Source organism: Chelonia mydas, chromosome 1, assembly GCF_015237465.2.
Source record: "Chelonia mydas isolate rCheMyd1 chromosome 1, rCheMyd1.pri.v2, whole genome shotgun sequence".
Classification (NCBI taxonomy): domain Eukaryota; kingdom Metazoa; phylum Chordata; order Testudines; family Cheloniidae; genus Chelonia; species Chelonia mydas.
Window position 1 is genome coordinate 123633018 of NC_057849.1, and position 24805 is coordinate 123657822.

General features: G+C 39.1%; 2 protein-coding genes across 8 annotated transcripts in view; both read right to left on the reverse strand.

Moving 5' to 3' along the window:
• DHRSX (dehydrogenase/reductase X-linked) overlaps positions 1 to 24805 on the reverse strand; it is a 226647-nt gene that overhangs the window by 192420 nt on the left and 9422 nt on the right. The window lies entirely within an intron of this gene.
• Positions 1 to 24805, reverse strand: part of ZBED1 (zinc finger BED-type containing 1) — a 60691-nt gene that overhangs the window by 26454 nt on the left and 9432 nt on the right. Inside the window, exon 1 of one of the 2 annotated variants that reach the window (XR_006287832.1) lies at positions 22308 to 24466. Coding sequence is in view for 1 of the 2 variants with exons in the window: in XM_037899637.2 (XP_037755565.1) it covers positions 22344 to 24431 (2088 nt within the window). In the remaining variant the exon portion in view is untranslated. Of the gene's footprint in view, positions 1 to 18855; positions 24483 to 24805 lie in introns of those variants that run through there. The other variant, XM_037899637.2, reaches the window with a different exon arrangement.

Here is a 24805-nt window from a genome sequence, read left to right on the forward strand (position 1 = left end):
CACTTGCTCAAATAAATTTGTTAGTCTCTAAGGTGCCACAAGTCCTCCTTTTCTTTTTGTGGATACAGACTAACATGGCTGCTACTCTGAAACCTATACTTCAGCGTTATTACTACAGTGATTCAAAACTGAACTGGACAAAACACTATAAATTATACTTTAGGAAATAATCCTGCACTAAAGATCTATCAGAAGCTAACAGATTTTCTCTAATTTCCATGGCTCTATTACCACATTTGTAGACAGTGTAAAATATCATATTACAAACCCTAGATATTCCACAAAACATCCTCTTTTCAGCTGTTTTACTGCCTGTAAGTTTTGACACCTTTCCTTTTTTGGCTCATTTGCTATTAAAATTTAAAAGGTTGCAATGATGAGTCAATCGTTTTTCACTTTGAGCGTGGATGGAGGGATACAGATTACCAACCAATCCATATGAGAAGTAAGCATCAAGCAAAATGCATACATAAACAGCAGAGAGTTAGTGGAGGATGTGTAATGTTAGTGGATGTGTACCTTTAAAGTTCTGGGTAAAAGTGTTTCAATGAGGCTCAGAGGGAGAGAGTAATTTGAAGAATGTATATATGATGGATCAGGTTTTTTTAAAAACTGTGTCCAGCTGTAGTTGATACTCTCACTTGAAATTACAGTCAGTTAAAAAACTGATCTCACAAAGTTCATCTGTAAATCAAGGTGTGCAGATATGACAAGAGGTAAGTGAGATGATGTAAGGAAACACCAAATATTCCCATTCAAGCCTACTAATTTCAGTTCCAGAAATGCATGTGACAGATAACATTGTATTCAAGCTGAATCTAGCTCCCAATAAAGTAAACTGAAAGACTCTCATAGATTTCAACTGTACCAGGGCCTTTTAACGTTGAGCTTCCCTCCTTTACTTACAGTATTTCTATGAATTACGTGCACAACCACATTCTTCCTACTCCCCCTGAATTCAGTGTGAGTTTTGTCATTTAATTCAACTGAGAACCAGTCTGGACACAAAGACAAGTAAAAACTAGTGTTTGCTGCAACTTCCTCAGTTCAGAACACCGTTTACTGTAATAGATTTATCTGAATACTTGCAATATGCCACAGACTGAGTTCCTTAATATAAGGAATTGTGCTTATCAGTTGTCTCCAACTCAGAATACCTGTAGCCTAAAAAAAAACAAAAACAAAACACACCCCTGTTTTTTATCCTCCTTTGTTTTCACAGATCAGTAGTCTCCCCAGAATTTCATTGATATCTCTCTGTATTTGTGATTATTATTCTATTATTTGTGCAAAGAGTGCCTGCACAAAATATGCCTAGTAGTGTTATAACCATTCAGAGGAAGCAATAGCCTGGCAAAGCCCCTTTCATTTAGGAAGCTGTGGTTAAAATCCCATTCTGATCCGAAAGGTGGGCAGATTGTTTTCGATCAGTGTGAATTGCATCCTCTCTCTTTCCAGAGACAGGGAAATTGCACTTTCATACTCCAGTCAGACCCAAGAGCATACTCCAGAGGTCACCCTCAACCCTGCTTCTTCCAAAAAGCAGAATATTCTGTTATCACTCAAACAACCAGGTTTGCTTTAGGCAGGTTAAGAGTGAAACTATTTTCATTTTTACGAAGTTACAAATTAGGAAGCCAACCTTAAGTGATTGAAAATTGTTGGAGTACTTCACTTTACAAGATTGGGGCAATCACTTCTGAACTGAAGTGCATGTTGAAATATACAAAGCTCCAATAATTAGGATCAGTATAAATGGTGCAAAATGATTCAATATTCTTGGGAAGAGCTAGATAACTGGAAATTTAGCATAGGAAACAATCAGTATTCAAAAGTGAGGGGGAAATATTTTGACATCAAATACATCTTTAAACACCAGAAAGGCTTTTTATGTTATTAAAAGCATCAAAAAACTAATAGTCCAAACTTGCCACAATATAAAACATTGGTATAAGTTAGATACCAGATGGTCAGAAGAGAGATGAAACTGGAATCCCATTACCTCCTCCCCCACTTCCCCTTGTTCCCTTTTCCTGCAGTCTTTTCAACTGTATTGCTCCTGAGCCTTACTGCCCTATCCCTCAAATTTGTCTCTTGCTAGTAAATTTAGCTCTCCGGCAAGGTGTCTGGTAAAATGTTCAAATGGTGCTTTATAACATTCTCTTCTATTTAACAGCTCATCTCATTTAGAGCTCAAGTGTCTCTTAGCCTACCCACCTCCATAGTGGGGTGAGGGAGTGTAAGCCTCTCCCTTCTCTACATGGGCTACCCGAACCTTGGATTCAGGTGCAAGCAAGCAGTGTGCAAGAAAGGAAGGGACAGTCATGTGAGTTAGACATTGGACTGGGATGATGAGATCTGTAGCAGAGCCAAGAATTCAATACAGAATTCTTATGGGACCTTCAGAAGTTATTGAATGTGTGCGCCCTATATCCCCATCTTTAAAACAGAAATAATACTACTCTGATACCTTACAGGGGTGTTGTGAAGATAAATTCATTAACATTTGTGAGGTGCTCAGATACCAAAATGAACCCCAGATAAGCAGACAATGTGGGGTGAAAGAAAAAGAACAGAATAATCATAATAATGCTTAGTCATTCATAACTGCACAAAAAAAAGGTTTAAGAATCCCTCTCATAGTCAATACATTTTAGAAAATAAAATAAATCTGCTCATTTCCAATTACATACCGTTTCTCCAAGTTTAAACCCACCCATATCACAGTCACTACATCTTTCATCCTTCAGCAAGAAGAAAGTTTCAGCAGGCTAATTTGAGATTTAGCTTTGGAAAGCTTCCTTTTTCTTTTGCATTTGGAAAAATATCAATAAAATGAATAGAATGTGTGCTAGTTCCTATAACAGTTTCTGTTCAAAACTGAACACCTCTGCTTTGCCTAAGTACTTTTTTGTGTCTGTATGTGACTGGTGAAGAGAATTACTGAAGGACCAACTTGCATCTTGCTAACTTTATGCAGTGATTATTTGCCGTCGTACCTTTTGACATAATGATAGAAAAACTGGATATTTCATATTTTAGTGTATTTTGGGGGCATTTAAGTGGATTCATGTAAAATGTGCTCACACTCTGACTAGTGAAAATGCAAAACAAGGACAATTAAGAATTAGAATTAGTCATGGAATTTGCACTTGCTATTCTCTCATGGCTGTCAGTGCTTTAACTACTAGTTGAAATTCTCCTGTAAAATTTCACCAAGCTGGAACGTGGCACAAAAGCTCTGATGAGTAAAAGTGATTTGTTTTGGTGAGCTACATGAAACTTAAAAATATTCGTCTAAGTTATAAGATGACTACGAAAAATATTTTCTAAAAATAGATATCAATTTCTTCTTCTGTTTCCTTCACTTGAGGTGGTGTTGATAGTCCTCTAATGTGAGAAGTCTTGGTCTCTTAGAACATTTCTTTTAGGACTTCTTGAAGCTATCCTGGAATCCAAAGCCCTTCCACTTTTCTTCTACCTTCCTTGGCCATTTGAGGGCATGCATTTAGTTTTCAATGAAGTATGTTCTTCCCGCACAAGGTTGTGGTGCAAGTGTTTTTTGGAGGCTTTAAAAGTTAGACATTTTTATTACTTTAATAAAATGAACATTTATTTTTATGATGAAATTCTATAGGCCATTAGTCTAATGTGGATTCATTAGGTTTGGTGAATTGTTTAGCTTATAAAAACAACTATTGTGCATCCCCTGTAATTATTTTTCATCAAAATTGTAAAAGATTTTTAATATGTAGAATTACTATGCAGATTAAAAGCTCCTCAGATGTGTCTTGACATGAGAGGCTACCAGTCTATTGTAACATTTATCTCCTATTAATACTTAAATTAGAATGTGTCATTCTTATCTGAAGAAATTGAACTGTTTACTAAATGAAACCCAAAGAATGCACTAAGAGCAATGCTCTCAAGGGATATGACATAATCTCCATTCCTGTCTTTATTCCTCATTCTAACTCTCTCCAATGAACATCTTTCCGAAGTTTGAAGACCTGATTAATTTTCTAAATAATACATCATTTTCTTGACAAATGGAATCTAATACCCCTTCCATACTTCTGAACGCGAATGTAAGGGGTGAAATCCTGGCCTCAAAAATCTACGGGAGTTTTGTCTAGCCAGAGGCTATGATTTCAGCCCAGATGTTTTTGGTCAAACCCATAACAAATGACACTGTTGTAAGTAATTGAATTTGAAACTATCCTTCCTGCAACACAATCTTTACAATACCCTTCTCCATTCAAGGAATGATTTCTTTTGAGCCTTTTTTGTAGCGTGATCTTTATTTGACCAGAATCAGACCTTAAAGACCAATTTTTAAAATACATCAAACTCATGACCAAGTTCCCATCCAGTCTAGATATCCAAGAACACCTCTCAGAGGAGAGCATGTGCAAACCTGATGCACTGCATTCTTGCCTACAATATTTATATTAAAATACACACAACTTCTGCTTTTTCCATAAATGTCATGTGGCTGCATTTCAAATGTATGCCTTGTATCACACAGTGAGTTTTCCCTGATAATTTGAAAGATGTCACCCAAAGATGTAGTGCCTTAGAATCCAGACTTTTAGATTCACTTACAATTCAAACTCTACTTTAATCATTTACAAAGTGATGTGCAATGAATATTTAATTCAATTATACTTTATTTGATATCCAGTAGGGAAGCTTGGACATTGTTTTATCACCCTTCAACATATTACCTCTCAACAAGAAAACAGGCATTTTTAGAGCACTAGTATAGTGGCACAAGACATGTATTTTCCACTTTGGGTGCAAACTTTGAGGCACCCCCAAGCTACCGAAGTAGTTATTAGAATCTATAAACAAGTACATTTTTGTACTTTCCCCTCCCCCTGTCCCCGATCAGGGACAAGTTTTGAAACTTACACAGTGCTTAGAGTTTTGAAGAATCTCGAGTTCTGCCAGTTAGTTTGACTCAAATTTTAAATAAATAGTGAAAAAAAAATCAAATATTGGGGAGGGAGTGGAAGGAAGGTGTGCAAAAGAGAATAAGGAAAGGGTCTGGGTCTGGGAGATGTGGTGTGAGCAATGGAGAAGGAAAGTAGCAAGAAGACCTGGGAGGAATGAAGAGGCATCTTTGGAATCATGAAAGAGGAGCAGGCAGGGAGGGATCAAATGTCACAGGACCACTTCACAGCTGTCCCAGTGCCTAAGTCAGATCAGTGTTTAGGTGAAAAGTAGCTGGCTAAAGCCAAACCCAGGCAAGATGGAAGCGATGCTAGTATGAGGAGACAGCTGTAGCGGCACAGGAGCCAGCAAACAGAGCTGTAAACCGGGGAGTCTGAGTGGGAGCTCTGTTGGAGGAGAAGGTATTTGTGTTTGGTTTTGTATTTGTATGTGTAGAGGCTTGTAGGGGCTTTGTGCTGGGAGAGAAGCTGAGCCCTGATTAGGGGGCGGGGCTTCTCTGACTAGGGGTCCTATAAAGGTAGCCAGACAGTCAGACAGGGGCACAGGAGCCAGCAAACAGAGCTGTAAACAGGGGAGTTTGCAAGGGGAGTTTGTCTTGTGGTGCTTATTTGGGGTTTGTTTTTGCTGTGGGTGCTGGTGTTTTGGTGTGGTTTGTGTTTCCCAGATTAACAGGGTTTAGGTGGGAAGGCTATGACAGCTACAGAGGCAGCAGTGGGAGTGACCCATGTCGTGGAAGACACAATGAAGATGACGGGATGTGGAAGCTGCGGTATGTACATGATCCTGGAGGGGGTACCCGGTAAGAATTTGGTCTGCATGAAATGCTGTCTGATAGAGCTGATGGAGGAAAAGATCAGAGGTTTGGAGATGCAGGTGGAAAGTCTGGTTGAGTTTAGAAAGGGGTTTGAGCAGATTATGGAGCAAAGACATGAGGTATCTGAAGGGAAAAGCTCAGACTTGCAGATGGAAGCAGGACTGAGGAATTCTGAGGGGAGACTGGGTGAGGAAAGTGGTCAGTGGAAGCATGTGACTAAAAGAACAGGCAGAGAAAAAGATGGGTTAGTGAAGGAGAAATAGACCTCAAGAACAGGTTTGCAGAGTTGGAAAATGAAGAAGGGACTCAGCAGGTAGTCACTGAAGGTGGAAGTGCAAGGAAGAAGAGAAGAGCGGCTAGTCCTACAGGAAAAGGGGACGAGTCAATGGAGACTACACCAAATATGAGCCCCAGGAGGATACAGGATGGATTGAAGAGGATTACAAGGGAGAATAGGAATGGAAAGAACTTGCAGCCAGAGGGAACAGGGGATAGACTGGAGAATAGCACCGTCACCAGGAAAGAATAGAGTAGAATAGAATCTTCTTATTGAGAAAAATAGACAGGCCTGTAACCAGAGCTGATCCAGAGAATAGAAGGGTGTGCTGTCTTCCAGGTGCTAAGATAAGGAATGTAGACCTGAGGTTGAAAAGGATCCTAAAGGGAGCAGGAAAGAATCCCCTAATTATCCTTCATGTGGGAGCAAATGATACGGCTAGATTCTCGCTGGAAAGTATTAAGGGAGACTATGCTAGGCTGGGGAAGACGCTTAAGGAAATCAAGGCTCAGGTGATCTTTAGTGGGATTCTGCCTGGTCCTAGAGAAGGGCAACAAAGGTGTGACAAGATTATGACTATCAACAGATGGCTTAGGCAGTGGTGCTATAAGGAGGGCTTTGGGATGTATGGCCACTGGGAGGTATTCATGGGCAGAGGACAGTTCTCTCAGAATGGACTTCATCTGAGTAGGGAAGGAAATACACTTCTAGGATGAAGGATGGTACAACTGATTAAGAGAGCTTTAAACTAGGAATTTGGGGGAGATGGTTGGGAAATGTCCAGGTAATCTCCATGCCGGATTTTAGCACTGTGAGGGAAGAAAACGAAGTAAGAAAGGATACAGTCGTGGGTAGGAGAATGGATATAAGGAGGAAGGGCAGTGTGGTTACCAGTCTAATAGGTCATACTGGCTGTAGAATGACTGTGCCTAATAGGATACAGAATGTGAGAGAGGCCAAACAGCAAAAATTAAGATGTTTGTACACCAATGCGAGGAGCCTAGGTAACAAAATGGAGGAACTAGAGCTACTGGTGCAGGAAGTGAAACCAGATATTATAGGGATAACAGAAACATGGTGGAATAGTAGTCATGACTGGACTACAGGTACTGAAGGGTATGTGCTGTTTAGGAAAGACAGAAATAAAGGTAAAGGTGGTGGAGTAGCACTGTATATCAAGGATGAAGTAGAATGTAAAGAAATAAGAAGCGATGGAATGAATAAGACAGAGTCCGTCTGGGTAAAAATTACATTGGGGAAGAAAACTACTAGAGCCTCCCCTGGGACAGTGCTTGGGGTGGGCTATAGACTGCCAGGATCTAATTTGGATATGGATAGAGCCCGCTTTAATGTTTTAATGAAGTAAATACTAATGGAAACTGTGTGATCATGGGAGACTTTAACTTCCTAGATATAGACTGGAGGACGAGTGCTAGTAATAATAATAGGACTCAGATTTTCCTAGATGCGATAGCTGATGGATTCCTTCATCAAGTAGTTGCTGAACTGACTAGAGGGGATGCCATTTTACATTTGGTTTTGGTGAGTAGTGAGGACCTCATAGTAGAAATGGTTGTAGGGGACAATCTTGGTTCAAGTGATCATGAGCTAATTCAGTTCAAACTGAATGGAAGGATAAACAAAAATAAATCTGCAACTAGGGATTTTTATTTCAAAAGGGCTGACTTTCAAAAATTAAGGAAGTTAGTTAGGGAAGTGGATTGGACTGAAGAACTTATGGATCTAAAGGCAGAGGAGGCCTGGGATTACTTTAAATCAAAGCTGCAGAAGCTATTGGAAGCCTGCATCCCAAGAAAGGGGAAAAAAAATCATAGGCAGGAGTTGTAGACCAAGCTGGATGAGCAAGCATCTCAGAGAGGTGATTAAGAAAAAGCAGAAAGCATACAGGGAGTGGAAGATGGGAGGGATCAGCAAGGAAACTACCTTATTGAGGTCAGAACATGTAGGGATAAAGTGAGACAGGCTAAAAGTCAAGTAGAGTTGGACCTTGCAAATGGAATTAAAACCAATAGTCAAAGGTTCTATAGCCATATAAATAAGAAGAAAACAAAGAAAGAAGTGGGACCGCTAAACACTGAGGATGGAGTGGAGGTCAAGGATAATCTAGGCATGGCCCAATATCTACACAAATACTTTGCCTCAGTCTTTAATAAGGCTAAAGAGAATCTCAGGGATAATGGTAGCATGACAAATGGGAATGAGGATATGAAGGTAGATATTACCATATCTGAGGTAGAAGTGAAACTCGAACAGCTTAATGGGACTAAATTGGGGGGCCCAGATAATCTTCATCCAAGAATATTAAAGGAATTTGCACATGATATTGCAAGCCCCTTAACAAGAATTTTTAATGAATCTGTAAACTCAGGGGTTGTACCGTATGATTGGAGAATTGCTAACATAGTTCCTATTTTTAAGAAAGGAAAAAAAAGTGATCCGGGCAACTACAGGCCGGTTAGTTTGACATCTGTAGCATGCAAGGTCTTGGAAAAAATTTTGAAGAAGAAAGTAGTTAAGGACATTGAGGTCAATGGTAAATGGGACAAAATACAACATGGTTTTACAAAAGGTAGATTGGGCCAAACCAACCTGATCTCGTTCTTTGAGAAAGTAACAGATTTTTTAGACAAAGGAAACGTAGTGGATCTGATTTACCTCGATTTCAGTAAGGTGTTTGATACCGTGCCACATAAGGAATTATTAGTTAAATCGGAAAAGATGAGGATCAATATGAAAATTGAAAGGTGGATAAGGAATTGGTTAACAGGGAGACTACAGCGGGTCCTACTCAAAGGTGAACTGTCAGGCTGGAGGGAGGTTACTAGTGGAGTTCCTCAGGGATCAGTTTTGGGACCAATCTTATTTAATCTTTTAATTACTGACCTCAGCACAAAGAGTGGAAGTGTGCTAATAAAGTTTGCGGATGATACAAAGCTGGGAGGTATTGCCAATTTAGAGAAGGACCGGGAAATCATACAGGAAGATTTGAATGACCTTGTAAACTGGAGTAATAAGTAATAGGATGAAATTTAATAGTGAGAAGTGTAAGGTTATGCATTTAGGGATTAATACAAGAATTTTAGTTATAAACTGGGGATGCATCAATTAGAAGTACCGGAGGAGGAGAAGGACCTTGGAGTATTGGTTGATCATAGGATGACTATGAGCCGCCAATGTGATATGGCCGTGAAAAAAGCTAATGCGGTCTTGGGATGCATCAGGCAAGGTATTTGCAGTAGAGATAAGGAGATGTTGGTACTGTTATACAAGGCACTGGTGAGACCTCACATGGAATACTGTGTGCAGTTCTGGTCTCCTATGTTTAAGAAGGATGAATTCAAACTGGAACAGGTACAGAGAAGGGCTACTAGGATGATCCGAGGAATGGAAAAACCTGTCTTATGAAAGGAGACTCAAGGAGCTTGGCTTGTTTAGCCTAACTAAAAGAAGGTTGAGGGGAGATATGATTGCTCTCTATAAATATACCACAGGGATATATACCAGAGAGGGAGAGGAATTATTTAAGCTCAATACCAATGTGGACACAAGAACAAATGGATATAAACTGGTCATTGGGAAGTTTAGACTTGATATTAGACGAAGGTTTCTAACCATCAGAGGAGTGAAGTTTTGGAATAGCCTTCCAAGGGAAGCAGTGGAGGCAAAAGACCTATCAGGCTTCAAGATTAAATTTGATAAGTTTATGGAGAAGATAGTATGATGGGATAACATGATTTTGGTAATTAACTGATCTTTAAATATTCATGGTAAATAGGCCCAATGGCCTGTGATGGGATGTTAGATGGGGTGGGATCTGAGTTACTACAGAGAATTCTTTCCTGGGTATCTGGCTGGTGAATCTTGCCCATATGCTCAGGGTTTAGCTGATCACCGTATTTGGGATTGGGAAGGAATTTTCCTCCAGGGCAGATTGGAAGAGGCCCTGGAGGTTTTTCGCCTTCCTCTGTAGCATGGGGCACGGGTCACTTGCTGGAGGATTCTCTGCTCCTTGAAGTCTTTAAACCACAATTTGAGAACTTCAATAGCTCAGACATACGTGAGGTTTTTCGCAGGAGTGGGTGGGTGAGATTCTGTGGCCTGCGTTGTGCTGGAGGTCGGACTAGATGATCATAATGGTCCCTTCTGACCTTAGTATCTATGAATCTATGAGAGAAACTGAAGAACTAGCCAAACCCATGCAATCACTATCATTTGAGAAAGGGAAGTCTGTCTTCAGGTTGTCAAGACAGTTCACAGCCTCAGGTTCCTCCTGAACTTTTTGCTGCTATGGCATGGATGATTAGCTCCCAGTGTCCCTTCTTCCATATTCCACCTGGCCAGAGGAATACTTTTTCTCCAAGTGTATGCAGATGATGACACTGACACTCACGCTTTTGTGCCTTTCAGATTATGATGACAATACATTGCAATTGGAATTACTATACCTGCCACAAAAAAGCTCCAGCTGGTTCAAAATGCATCAACTTGACTGTGCAGAGCAGCTCAGCACTCCAGCCAACACAATCTCCTCAGCAACTACAAGGTCAAATTGATTGTTCCACTGCATAGCAAGTATACTCCACAAGAAGAATAAAATGGTCAACTGCAAGCATGAGGCCGGTGAGAGCAGGGCTGGAAACACCTCTCTCCCTCACTCTTGTTGCCATCTGACCTTAAAAACTCGTGGCCAGAGTCAAATCTCACACTTGTGAGAAATCAGGAGTTAATGCCAGTGGACTCAATGGATTTAAACTAATATAATGGACAATGTCAGCAGATTTGCCTAATTAAGGGTCAGACCCAATAGAGTCAATGCAAAAAAGCAAAAAAATTGTTGTTTACAGCGACTGCCCCCCGCCCCCGAAGTACAACAAATTGGAAGAATTTAGACTGAGTAAACCAGAATGGAAACTTCCTCCAAAGAACTCATTCAACATTTGGAAACCTTTTTCTGACAAACTATATAGATTTACATTATAAATAGACACAGTTTCATTTATACTCTGTCAAAATGTTTCATGTTTGGCCCTAATTGGTAATTTTAAAAATAAATAAATAAATAAACAAACACACATTCAAGGAAAATCCCTTCAGATTTTTTTTTTTTTTTTTTTTTTTGGTTAAGGATGGAGGAGGGGAGGTGGGAAAACCACACTACTCTACAAAAATAATTTCTCATTCTTGTCTGACCTGGAGTCATCCCATGAAAGTTATCAAACTGCTGGCACGAAGGATTTATGTGATTGGGTCGTAACTCATTACGTTGTTTAAGAGCCACCACCAACTTCAAATGTAGTCTGTTAAAAACGTTAAGTAATTTTAGGTGTAACATCTGCCAGACACTCCTCATCTATTTTTTCAGTTTTACAATATTTTCCTGTGTTTTAAAATAAAATTCTTTCTTACACACACACACACACACACACAGGAAAATGACTTTGCAAATGTACCAGAGAACCAGACTAGAGATAAAGTGCTGTCCAATACACATATAACTGCAGAGAGAACTTTTCAGATGATTTTCCATGTTGTAGTAGGTACACAATTACACTTCTCTCTGCAAATTTAAGTTGATTTTCCTTTAAACATCAAAATCAACGATTTGTCCAATGTGACTGAGCCAATGCATCTGTAGAAAACTTACCTTTTGCCTCTATTGACCTTTTCCCTATTAATTTTAACATTGAATTCACAGTTTGCTAATTTAATAAATACAGCTATATGACTGTTAGTTAGCTATAAAAGATTAGGTAAAAGTAAATGCCTCAGAGCAGTCAGAGGGAGCTTTTCTTCGGCAAGGAACTGACATCAAAATGCCCCCTCAGCTGGACAGAAAGAAGGCCCCTGGAAGCCCAGCTCATGATCACTCAAAACCATCTCAGACTGTGGGTACTTATATCCGGGATGTCCTAAACTTACTGCATGTGTGCTTGCACATGCATGCGTGTGCACGTGTTTACCATCTAATAAATAGTAGTTTTAGATAAGAGCATGCTTGCTTGATCAATCATTTATCAGACAGAAGTGGTACGTTTCCACTGATTTATTCCTGACACCACCTGGAGAGAAACTGAGAGGCTATCACTATTAGTTGGTCATGAGAGGCAGTTGTAGTCTCGTGACATTTTGTCTTTGTGGCAGCTCTATTTCTGGCTCTGCCATGGACCTACTATGTGACCTTGGATACATCACTTCACCTCTCTGTGCCTCTGATTTCCCTCACTTCTCTGCATCTCTTTCCCCTTTCACCCTTTGTCTGTCTTGTCTATGTAGAGTGCAAGCTCTCCTTGGCAGGGAGGCTCTCTTACTGTGTGGCTGTACAGTGCCTATTGCAGTGGGGCTCTGATCTGACCTGGGGCCTATCAGTGCTACTATCACTACAATAATAATTGAATCCAGTTGTTTGGTCGTGGGTTGTTTTTTTTTTTTTTTTATTGTAAATCCATTTTCACTTAGCAAATAATACCGATTAACAGACTCATTCAGGTCAATTTTCTTAAAGCAGGAATATTAGTGCTTATGCAATGTTGTATAGAAACATTTTTTGTAAATAAGAATATGCAAACAAATCTGGATATCAAATGAATTAGTTTAAAAAAAAATTTTGGCAGTGGCTGGTTTTAATCTTACTTCAGTGACACAGCCATCTTCCCTATTAATAAATTGTCGTGAAGAAAATGGTTCTCTCACAGTTTCTGAGGTGACAAGTACACAAGCTTTTAAACACAGGGCCTGATTCACCACTAATCAGGTGATACCCCTGGTAGTCATTTACACTTGTGCAAAATGCCTGTATAAAAGCTAGCGTTCTGATTTGGCAGTATTTGATTAACACCTGGCACAAATGTAACCATTTACCCAAGGTGCCAGGTAGAGAAGAATATTTAACAAGCACTAAAAGTATGCAGACACTATCATTGTTTTGATTTGTAATTAATCTGTTTCTCTTCTGATAGGCAAAATTGGTTTAATTAGGAAACACCAACTTAGATACTACCTGAAACAAGCAGATCTGGAAGGAAACTGTGATTTCAAGTTAATGACAACCTCACAATCCTACAGCCCTTATGCCCAAAACATTTGTTTATTTTAGTAGGAGTTATGCACATATCCTTTAGATAGGGCGTTTTACATACAGTGACTTGGGCTTTTAAGACTCCCCAGGTTTGCCATCAGTAGTGAGGAGTTAGCTGGCTATATATGATTTTCAATGTTTGCTAGACCAGAGAACCAGTGTAAGAATCCATCATTCAGAAACATATGTTTTTCCTTCAAAAGCTCCCTGGAAGGTTCATTTCCATAAACCAAAGAACAGATTACAAATGTACTATACTCATCTGTTACATTTTTCACCAATGGTATTTTGTTATTTAAAAATAAACTATACTTCTCTTCCACAGAAGCTAAAATACAACCCATAACCGTCAGCATGAATAAAACGAGGAATATATATAATCATTTGTTTGCCACCATTTGAAATTCCAGACCATCAGAGACTGAGGAAAACAGATAATTTAATATTTACATATCGTGCCAGTCCTAAGAAAAAGAGCAGCAAGACTTTAGATGTAGGCAAATTCATTTAAAATCATCTGATCCAGCATATGACTGACATGAAAGTCAGTGAAAATATCCACGGCTCACACATTTTTCTACCGCACAAGCTTCCAGTATCATTACACAGCTTTGGTACCATACCACAACCAATCAGCAACTGTATAAAATGAATCTCACTGCCCTGACACGTGACAGATGCTGAAAAATAGTGCACCTCATAAATAATGTTTTGATCTATAAAATGTCAAGTATACATATTGTATTGCTAAGTCATAATTACAGTATTTAGAAACATCCCAGTTATCCAATAATAAAAACATTGTATCAGACTGTTTTATGGGCACAGTGTGTATAACATTAAAGCCTTCACTATCAGGCACTGAGATTGTGGTCTTCCAACAGAAACATAAATGTATTCTGGACAGCAACATTCCTACTTTAAGGTGACAATCAGTGTATTTGCAGAGGGGAAAAAAAATGAGAGAATCCAGTTTGCATTTTGCAGCAAGAACATGGCAAAAAAAGGGATGAAGTAGACAACATATTGTGGTGACAACTGAATGAAAGTGTGTTTTAGAAGTACTAACCACTTCCTGCAAGCCCAATCTATTCAAGCGTGCAAATATAAAAAGCACATATTAATGCCCTGTCAGCATATAGCATGGTACTTACATGTTGATCAAAATTATTTTTATAAAAAAATTTACAGAATTCAGGAAAAGAGCTGATGGGATTCCCATCCCAAGACAACCTTAAAAACAATCACTGTTTAAACAGAAGTTTTGATTTAATTCCTCACTTGCACTTGATAAAAGTGGTTGTAAAATTGTTACCTAATCAGAACAGTGCTGTTTTGCATCTACTTTGCACAGGTGTAAATAACTACACAAGGTGCAAAGCAGTGCAGATTTGGACTATTAACCTCAATGGAAATAAAAAAGGATTGGAAGAGCAATGGGAAATAACATACCCCAAGATCTTTGCTAGCCCTCTGAAAGAGACACAGAAAATAGGCCTGATTATCACATTGAAATGCTATGGAAAGCAGTGTGCTCATTTCTGAATGCTGACCTTTACATATGACAGGGAGATAAGATATTAAATCCTAAATGGAAACACAGGAACGAGAAGCAGGAATACTATGCTCAAAACTGTCACTGACATTTCAGATTCTGAATGAACCTGGCTTGAAAAAAATCTCTTTAGTTTCCTTTCTATTTTTGACAACTCATATTTCACCCACAGTGATTTTTAAAACATGTATTTAAACCTCCAAGATCAATGGAAATATTTCAATATTTTTGTAATTACAGTGGACATTTTGTTTTAAATTCCCTGTTGTGTTAATAATCCAATCACATCAGCACTGAAAGCCTGAAAATGACAAGACCTAAATCAAAAGCAAAGTTGATTTAGTTGATTTTTATTGTCCAAACTGAAGCAAATGCTTACTTACATCAAATAACCACAACATAGTGAATGTCTAAATACTGAAAGAATTTTAAAAATCCAGTTTAAACAGTTTAAGCAGCTATTAGTATTCCAGGTAAAGAACTGTGTTTTCAATATAAAAAATTTAAGATGACATTGTACCTTTAAAATGTGCACTAGTAATATTATTTACATTAGAGGAGGAACTATTTTATAATTTCCCCCATTTCCATCCCATAAAGTACATTTTAATCTTAGTAGAAAAGCAGTTGTCCAGAGGAAGTATGACGAGACACCAAACTGTATCTTGGCTGACCACAAAAAAAACCACCCCAGAAAAGAGAGCCAGATGCACTGTGCCTTCTCAATGTAACAACAACAAAAAAACAAACTATGCTTGGTTTATATATATATAACCTTGTAGTTACTTGAAAAGCCAGATCACAAGATCTTCAGAAAGGAATGATCCTCTGAAAAGAAAATATTAAAATGGAAATAACAGCAGAGAGGGAGTGAAATATGTGGAGCTTGCGTAAGGATATTATTCTCTTTCCAGTACACCTATAACTTAACATGTACAGGTGTAACTTAACAAGTGTTATAACTATTTAAAAAGGTGTCACAATGCACAGTACTTTAAATCATTCTCTAAAGAGATGAGAAAACTTACGAACTCTTATCTAGAACTAAAGTCTTCTAAATCAATATGATTCAGTCATTAAAATTATTCAGACACGCTGTTAACATTATGCTCCTAGCATAATAAGTTAAGTAAAACTAGATCTAAAATTTAGGTCTGCAAAAGAAGTATTTTACAAATATCAATAAAAGTTTTTCCACCTTTGTTCCGTTTGTACAGCATCTCGCACAATAGGGTCCAGGCCCATGACTGGGGTTTCCCAGATGCTACAGGAATACACATCAATAATAATATGATGCCAGACAACGTAAATTTTCCTCTGCAAAACTCATAGCTCCAGTCATTGTATTAATGAACACAAGATGGTTGAAGGAGACACTAACAAGTCAAAGGTTATGTCTGCACTACAGCCTATGTCAGTATAACATATGTCGCTCAGGGGTGTGAATAAACCATCCCCCGAGCAATGTAAGTTACAGCAACATAAGCGCTTGTGTGCACAGCACTATATTAGTAGGAGAGCTTCTCCCACCGACGTAGGTTCTGCAGTTTGCCAAGGTGATTTTATTATGCCAATAGGAGAGCTCTCACCTGTTGGCATAGAGCATCTTCACCAGACACGCTGCAGAGGGACAGCTACACTGATACAGCTGCGCCGCTGCAGCGCTGTGCATGTAGACATGATCTAAGACAGTGGTTCCCAGACTTGTTCTGCCGCTTGTGCAGGGAAAGCCCCTGGCGGGCCGGGCCGGTTTGTTTACCTGCTGCGTCCACAGGTTCGGCCGATCGCGGCTCCCCGTGGCGCGGTTTGCTGCTCCAGGCCAATGGGGGCTGTGAGAAGTGGCGGCCAGTACGTCCCTCGGCCCGCGCCGCAGCCCCCATTGGCCTGGAGCAGCAAACCGCAGCCACTGGGAGCCGCGATCAGCCGCACCTGCAGACGCGGCAGGTAAACAAACCGCCCTGGCCCGCCAGGGGCTTTCCCTGCACCAGCGGCGGAACAAGTTTGGGAACCACTGCTCTAAGATGAGTAAACTGAGAGCACAAAGTAAAAGTAAACCAGAATACTATTCTCTTTTAATAACCTAAGATATTAAACACACAGGTAATGATATTTTTTTTCATTTGGGGGAGGTGTTAATATATGGGGCCTCATTCTGACTTCAGTTACATCACTGTAAGTTAGAAGTAACTCAGTTGAACTCAATAGATCTGATTCTCCATTGCTTTGCACTTTAGTATTAATAAGGTACTATGTGTCTGAATGAATTATTCAGATTTAGTAGCATTTTACAACCACTTTTCCCAGGTACAACTGACTAGTTCCAGCTTGTCTACAATGGAGAAACAGGAAAAAAAAAATTCGCACTTGTGCTATCACCTCTTCAGCTGAATCAGTGAAAGCCATAATGTAAAACGAGGTCCCATGGCAGAACCAAAATCTTTATCACTGCAGAAGTCAGACTTACTTTTAGCAGATTTAACTAATACAGTGGTAAAAACAGGGTGTGTCACAGCAGCCTTGTCTATACTAAGGCTCTCAGCATCTGAACTTATGGGAAATATTTTTTTAAGTTTATCTTTGGGTACACCAAGACACAAGGCAGTACAGACTCGGGTCCAATGGAATTACCAGTGGAAGTGATATGGTATCATGTGATCTCTGTATAGAGTACTTTGTTCTATGGTACTTTTATGGGCCGCATTACTGTAGTATCTGAGCAGCTCACAATTTTTAAAGTATTTAGCCTCACAACACCTCTGAGCAGTAGGAAAAAACTATTAACCTCATGTTATAGATCAAGACTGAGGCACAGAGACATTAAGGCCCAGATCCTTAAAAGTATTTAGGCTGCTAACTTCCACTGAAATCAGTGGAAGTTAGGAGCCTAAATATCTTTGTGGATACAGGCCTCAAGTGACTTGCCTGAAGTCACACAGGAAGTCTGTCGCGGTGCAAAAAACTGAATCCATAACTTTGGGCTCCACAATCAACTCCCTAACCACTAGACCATCCTTTTTCTAATTATGTTTTGTATCCTAAAGACAACTTAGACATTGCGCAACCTAAACACTAAATCAACACTCCTTTTACTGATGTGAAACTTTATTTTAAATGTAAAACATGTAAAAGCTAAATAGAAAAACTACAGTGGATGCCCTTACAAAGATACATGAAAGAGTATTTAAATTCTAAGCTCTCCGGGGCAGGGAATGTCTCTTACTTTGTTTTTGGAGGGGCCCTAATTTTAGATGAGCCCTTTAGGCCCTAGAGTAATACAAAATAATAATAAAATAATAATACCAGTTCCAGAGGTGTTCCATACTTTCAAAATGGGGAATTCTATTATATCTTATATACAATATTTTTTTCTAATCTGTAAGTGGGACTTTTAAAACTAGGAAATAAATATATTCTGCTAAAAATGTAAACCTTTTCAACTTGTGGGTTCTTCATAGTTCCCTTTACCCTTCTAGGTCATAACACGTGTTTAATATGGGTTATCCCAAAAGCACTTAAATTATCAGATGCCTTCTTAATCCTGATTCCTACCATAAAGTCTTAATAATGACTTTAGGATATTTAGATGTGTAATATCAAGGTAATTTGTCTTCTTTTATCATAAATATCATTTTTAAGGAAGTTAAAAATAAAATCATATTTTCCAGACAAGAAGCAAAATCCAAAGGTGCATCCCTGCTCGTCACCCTCACCCCATCACCATTTCTTCATGTCTCACAAATTGTAAACAATTCCAGACTGTACATTCATATAGAATTTAAGAGACATAAGTTCAAAGTCTAGGGCTATAGCAGAATTCAGTAGACTCTAGTCACACCATAGCAATAATGAACCATGTTTACTCATGTTGTGGCAGCATGCAGTAGTGTTGCAACTTAGCTCACCCACATGGCAATTTCTGTACTGTACTGTTGCCTGGAAACTGCATGTAATTCTATCAAGAGAAATTGTCTAAGCTTCTCAGTAAGAGAGGCATTATTGATCTCAACATATTATTATTATCCAGAAAGATTTGTACAGTATACTGCAGTAAGTTACAGAGGGGGTATGCATAGTTTGAAAAACTTGAATATAACCTCGCCTTGTTGCTGGAGAGTTCAATGTCAAAGTACTGAAAATATGAACACACATCAGACAAATAAATTAGTAGCTAATTTATTTCTCTGGTTTATTTAACAATATTCCAAGCTTAGCACATTAAATAAAAACTCACAGACAATGGGTAGGACTAACAATGGCTTTGTCTTAGAACAACGAGACATATCAACTGAACCAATTACAATTTTATTTTGGATACCAAAAATTAAAAGGCCAGAAGAAGCAGAACAGTGCATTGCACTGGTATTGCTGAAACCGATTTGGGGAGAAAACAGGCTGCACTGCATGATAATTTTAGCCTTCAGACACTCCACGTGGAAATGAGGGCTGGAGAGTACCAAAACACATTAGCTGAATTCAGACCTGGGGAGGCTGATTTTCTTTTCTTTTCCATTGGTGTAACTCCACTGATTTCAGTGAAGCTACTCCTAATTACAGTAGTGTAAGAGCAGATTCAAACCTCTGGCGTTAACACAGTGCTTAATTTTTAATGAAAGAGGGTCGGGTCTCAAGCAATTTTTTTACTTTCATACCTGATGTGGCAAGCCCAAAGGTGCCGGGGATCAGCCCTGGCACAAATTAAGCACAATTTAACAGCTTCAGCTCCTTTAGGAACAAATTCAGTAGGTGACAAATCGCGGTAAAAGTTACTCTTAAAATTGATGTGGTAGTGTAAGTTACATCAGCTTGGCATTCAATGTGAAAAGCTTTGTAACTTATTCACTGAACAAGTGTAAAAGGAAAATCAGCTAAGAGGTTTGCTTTAACTTCCTCCCTCCAGTTAATCAATTATTCTGCTACGCTTCCTTCACATGTAAGTACACTTGTTTTGCACATTCTCTGGGCCCAATCTCCTACAGCCTTGCACCTTCTGTAGTCATGTACATCTGACAAAGTGGATGTATGGTGATACCATATCAGAATGGTGTATTTTACACACACTTTCCAGAAGTACAAATAATTACACAAGAGACAGGGCAGTGAAGAATTGGGCCACCTAAATGCTAGGTCTGTACAAGTTAGACCACCATTTACAGTCATTTTTCATTAACTAAAACCTGCGGGATAATTTACACCATTTGATTTGTTTCATGATTCTAATCCCCCTTCCCACCTACTGCCAAATGATCATACTGTGCATCGGTTGGTGAGAACTGTAAAAACAAAATGTAAACATATACAGCTTGATAGGAGAAGTGAAACAGCATATTAAATATCACTGTAAATCTCACTTTTGTGTTACTTTTGACCAGCCCCTTTATAAAACCATGCATCTATGATTATGAATTCCAAATAGCCATCCATAATAATACACTGAACAGTCTCTGGTGGACATCTCTTCACATCAGTGTTGCATAAGACAATCACAGACACACACACGTACATGTTCTGTGTTAGCATTTTATATTGCTGTCCATCATCACAGTATCTGAGTGCTATATGTACACATCCATAGTCAGTGAGACTAGTACAACAGAGTGAATGTCTCTGATCTCTGCAACAGCTGAATGATTTCCAACATCACATGATACACAGACTTTCAGGGAACGCATCCGATGAAGTGAACTGTAGCTCACGAAAGCTTATGCTCAAATAAATTGGTTAGTCTCTAAGGTGCCACAAGTACTCCTGTTCTTTTGCGAATACAGACTAACATGGCTGCTACTCTGAAGACTTTCAGGGGGCATCCCACTTCTACCTTCGATGCTACATTGTAGACTAATGAGAATTTGTATTCTATTCAGTAAGAGTGATATTCCCAGAACGTTTCCAATTGGGAAATGAAAAAAGGGAAAAAAAAGAAAAAAACTTTGCCTATAATATGGTAGTTCCAAAAATCCCCCTATTCATAAGCAAAATATGCTGGCTGCCTCCCCACTCTCACCCAAAAAGTGGACTATAGACTTGTTTTAGACATGTAGCTCTTCCTAAGAGATACATTATATTTTATTATTTTATTTTGCTAAATATTCAGAAAGACTTAAAATATTTAGGCATAGAGACACAGGGGGAGCTACTCCAGTACACATAACGATTAATCAGAACTAGTACTGAGATGGGACAGACCAAAGCCCTCTACAGACTGACTCTAAAGGGAAGCAGGGGAAAAGGAAGTTTGTAAGTGCTGATATGACAGGAATCATTATCAAGGTCTAACAACTTGTGTGAGGGTTTTTTTTCCTGCTTAAATACATTTACACAAAATTAAAGCTTAATTTTTTGAAAGGCTCTTTCTATCAAAGATCTTTCTAACTCCCTGGACAAAGTCCCAATTTAAATTAAAACAATTTGTATAAAAACAAATAAAAACACACATGGTCCTTGCCGTTTTCCAATCTCCCTACTTCCCCCATCCTTCAGGGGCCTGATTCTTTGCTGCTTTGCACCTTGTGTAGCCACCACTTAGACAAGGGGTTCTCAAACTGGGGGTCGTGACCCCTCAGGGGTCGCAAGGTTATTACCTGGGTGGTTGCGAGCTGTCAGTTTCCACCCCAAACCCCGCTTTGCCTTCAGCATTTATAATGGTGTTAAATATATTTAAAAGTGTTTTTAATTTATAAGGGGGGGGGGGGGTCACACTCAGAGGCTTGCTGTGTAAAAGGGGTCCCCAGTACAAAAGTTTGAGAACCACTGTCTTAGACTCACACAAAGTGAACGTAAAATGCCACAATTCTGATGTGGTTGTGATTTCCACCTACTTAGTATAAATGTAAGGAGTGACATAAGGGCTCGTCTACACTTGAAAGTTTTACCACTTTAACTATACTAGTATGACTAAGTGACAAAACGTCCCCCAGTGTGGATGCAGTTATAATGGCATAAAAGTGCTTATACCAATATAGCTTATTCTGGTTTGGGAAGCAAAAAAAAGCTATCATCAGTATCACTGAATCCACACTAGGGCCTATACCTGTATGTCAATTGTGGTGAGAATACACCCCTAATTGACGTAGTTATACCGGCAGAACTTGTAGTGTAGACGAGGCCAAAAGTATGAGGTAGTGAAAAAATCAGGCTCAAAAGTTATTTATTGTCTAGTTTCTTCCTAATATTTTTGTCAGAGTCTCTGAAGATCTGACTTATGGGTTTTAAAATCAGCTTTAAATTTAGGAATTTAAACTTCAAAATCCTAATCCATGTTGGCTTCAGAAGTGGATTTGTACATTTTTAAAACGTCTCTGTTTAGGGTCCAAATTCAGAAAAACACCCCTATTACAGAAAGCACGTAAGCGCATTCAAGTCCCATTGAAGTACATGGAAATTAAACACATGCGTAAGTGCTTTCCTGAAATTGGGGCCAGAGTCAGGAGTCATGGACTTTGCAGAATTACTTCCTTTTTCATTTCAGTGCTGTATAATCACAAGTCATTCATGTTTTAAGATAGTAGGCAAGACATACAATGGAAGCTTAAACCAAGTCTGTTACGCTTGTTCAATATTTACAGTATTCATAGCATCAAACAGAATAATTTTGGTAACTTAAGACAAATACCTTTTCTTTGTTATTTAATGTACCATAGTATTCCTGTTAAACGAACCCACTGTCTCGGATATTAAAGAAATTGCTGCTTACATTTACTGTGTCATTTAAATTAAAAATCTGTTCCTGTTCCAAGCCCCACTCGCCTTCATCCTCATCTTCAGGTTCTGCTTCAGACACATTGCGAGTGTTTTCATACAAAAAGATCTGCTCATCCACATGAGCTGGGGCTAACCGGTTTCTCTTAGCACTTACAACATTAGCAGAGGAACCAAAAAGGCGTTCAGGGAAGACTCTTGTGGCGAGAATACACCAATATTTCTGAAGAACCTTTGGTAAAACAGGAAATAATGCTAGTCTGTCAGACCACCACTTAAGGGGGTCTTCACTTAGACCAAGAACCTTTTGTGACTTAAAGTTGCTCAATTCCTCCACAATCTGAGCATGCCATTCCTCTTGGTCTTCCACCCCTCCTGTCTGGCAAAAGATTTCCGCAAGCATGTTATTGATTGCACTGGTAGGGGGAGGGGTAGACGAGATGATTATTTTTTTCACAGGTGGCTCTTCTGATACTGTAAAGAACTTTTCTTCGGGCCTGAAAGTGTTTTCTTTTACTTTTTCCAAAAGGCTTTTTGCTTCCTCCACCACTCTGTTTTCTACCTGTTGCCGTTCAAATGCTGAAAGGAAAGGTAGTTTTTTGTACCTAGGGTCCAGAAAAGTTGCAACATTGAGAAACATGTCTATCTCAGGTGTATGCTGGTATGTTGTTGATAACTCTTTGGCTATCACTTCCTTGGCCATGCTAATTTCTTTCAAATCATTCTCTTTGATGTTCAACGTGGTATTTAGAAGCATGTGGAGGAGGGGTTTCACCATACTTATTGTTGGATACTTTGAAGCAGACATCATCTCAGCAACCTGTTTAAAGGGCTGCAGTAGGTCCACCAAGCCTTCAACTGTATTCCATTCGCTGGCTTCCAACATCAGATGGTGGTTATTGCTGTCCTCCACAAGAACTGCTGCAATTACAAACTGCTGTTCTTTAAGACGTTGCAACATGGCAAGTGTGCTTCCCCACCAGGAAACACGATCACTTACAAGCATACAGTGCAGAATATTTTGTTGCTTCTGCTTCTCACTTAACATGTACATTGCTACCGTGGACTGCTGAAAATATTCCACCAGTTTTCGGCACCTGGCAAGAAGGCTGCACAGTTTTGGAAGCTGAAAAGCTTGTTGTATTCCTGCATTAAAAGTCTGCCCCAAACAAGGCATTTGTACTGGAATATCTAGGAGAGAGCAAGCTTTCACAATGTCTTTACCATAATCTGTTGTAGCACCAAAGACTTTTGTATTGACCCCCCATTCAATAAAGATTTCATAAAGGACTCGTGTAATAGTTTCTGCAGTATTTTCCTCTGGCACTTCAAACGTTTTTAAACACCGGGAGTTAACAGCCAGACAGTTAGAAGGGTTACTGTTGAGAAAATGAACTGCAAGTGTTACATACGATCTATTCTGGTTTTCACTTCTCCACATGTCAGTGGATATGCCACACCATAGAATTTCAGTAAGTTCTTTTAACACAATTTCTCTAATAGCATTGTATTTTTCAGGAATTGCTTTTGTGCAGAAATATTTCCTGCTAGGAAGTTCATATCTAGGATCAGCTGTTCTCAAAAGTGCCTTGAATGTGGGTTCATCAACAATAGAGGAAGGATACATGCCCTCACAAATTAGGCTAATCACAGCAGAAGTCAGTTCTTGATGCTTTTTGTTTTCATAATTGTGGCTGGTTTTCATAATTAAAGTGTCTTGAACAACCTGCTGTGACGATTCTGGCTTCAGTTTTGAAAATGCAGTAGCAAACGCTTCCCTCATTTGTTCAGTGTTACTTTTCACAAATTCGCAGAACTCATCAGGATGATTTTTCTCAAGGTGGTATGAAAGGTTGGACGTGTTTCCTGAATAGGCAATTTGGGCCATGCAGATGCGGCAATAGATTTTCTTCCACTGTAATATGCATCCTTCTGCATTAGTATCAAACCCAAAGTACTTCCATACTTTACTCTTTGCTCTTGGATGAGCCACTAACTTTAGATCTGATGGCGAGCCTTCTAAGCTTTTATTCTCCATTGCTTCTTGGCCACCGTCCCACCTTTTGATCCTTCACTCATTAATGAGTACCTGATAAAGGCAGTAAGATAAAGATACAATGAGAAAGCACACGTGAAGCACACTCAACTATGTGAAATCAGTGCTTCTGTGAATACACCACGAAACCTACCTTCCTAATTACATTTGAAAATTTGAAGAGGAGGTTTACAGGAAGTGTGACCTATAGGAAGACCCATTAGAATGCCAAAAATAAAAGTGTTTTAATATGTGAAGCGATGCTGTGACTGAGCTAGCAGAACCAAGAAAAACTGAGTTTCTTGAGAAACATGAAAATTCTTGGTAGAGAAAGTGTAATGGTCACTGTAGAGTTTTAGTACGTTATCGCCACATAC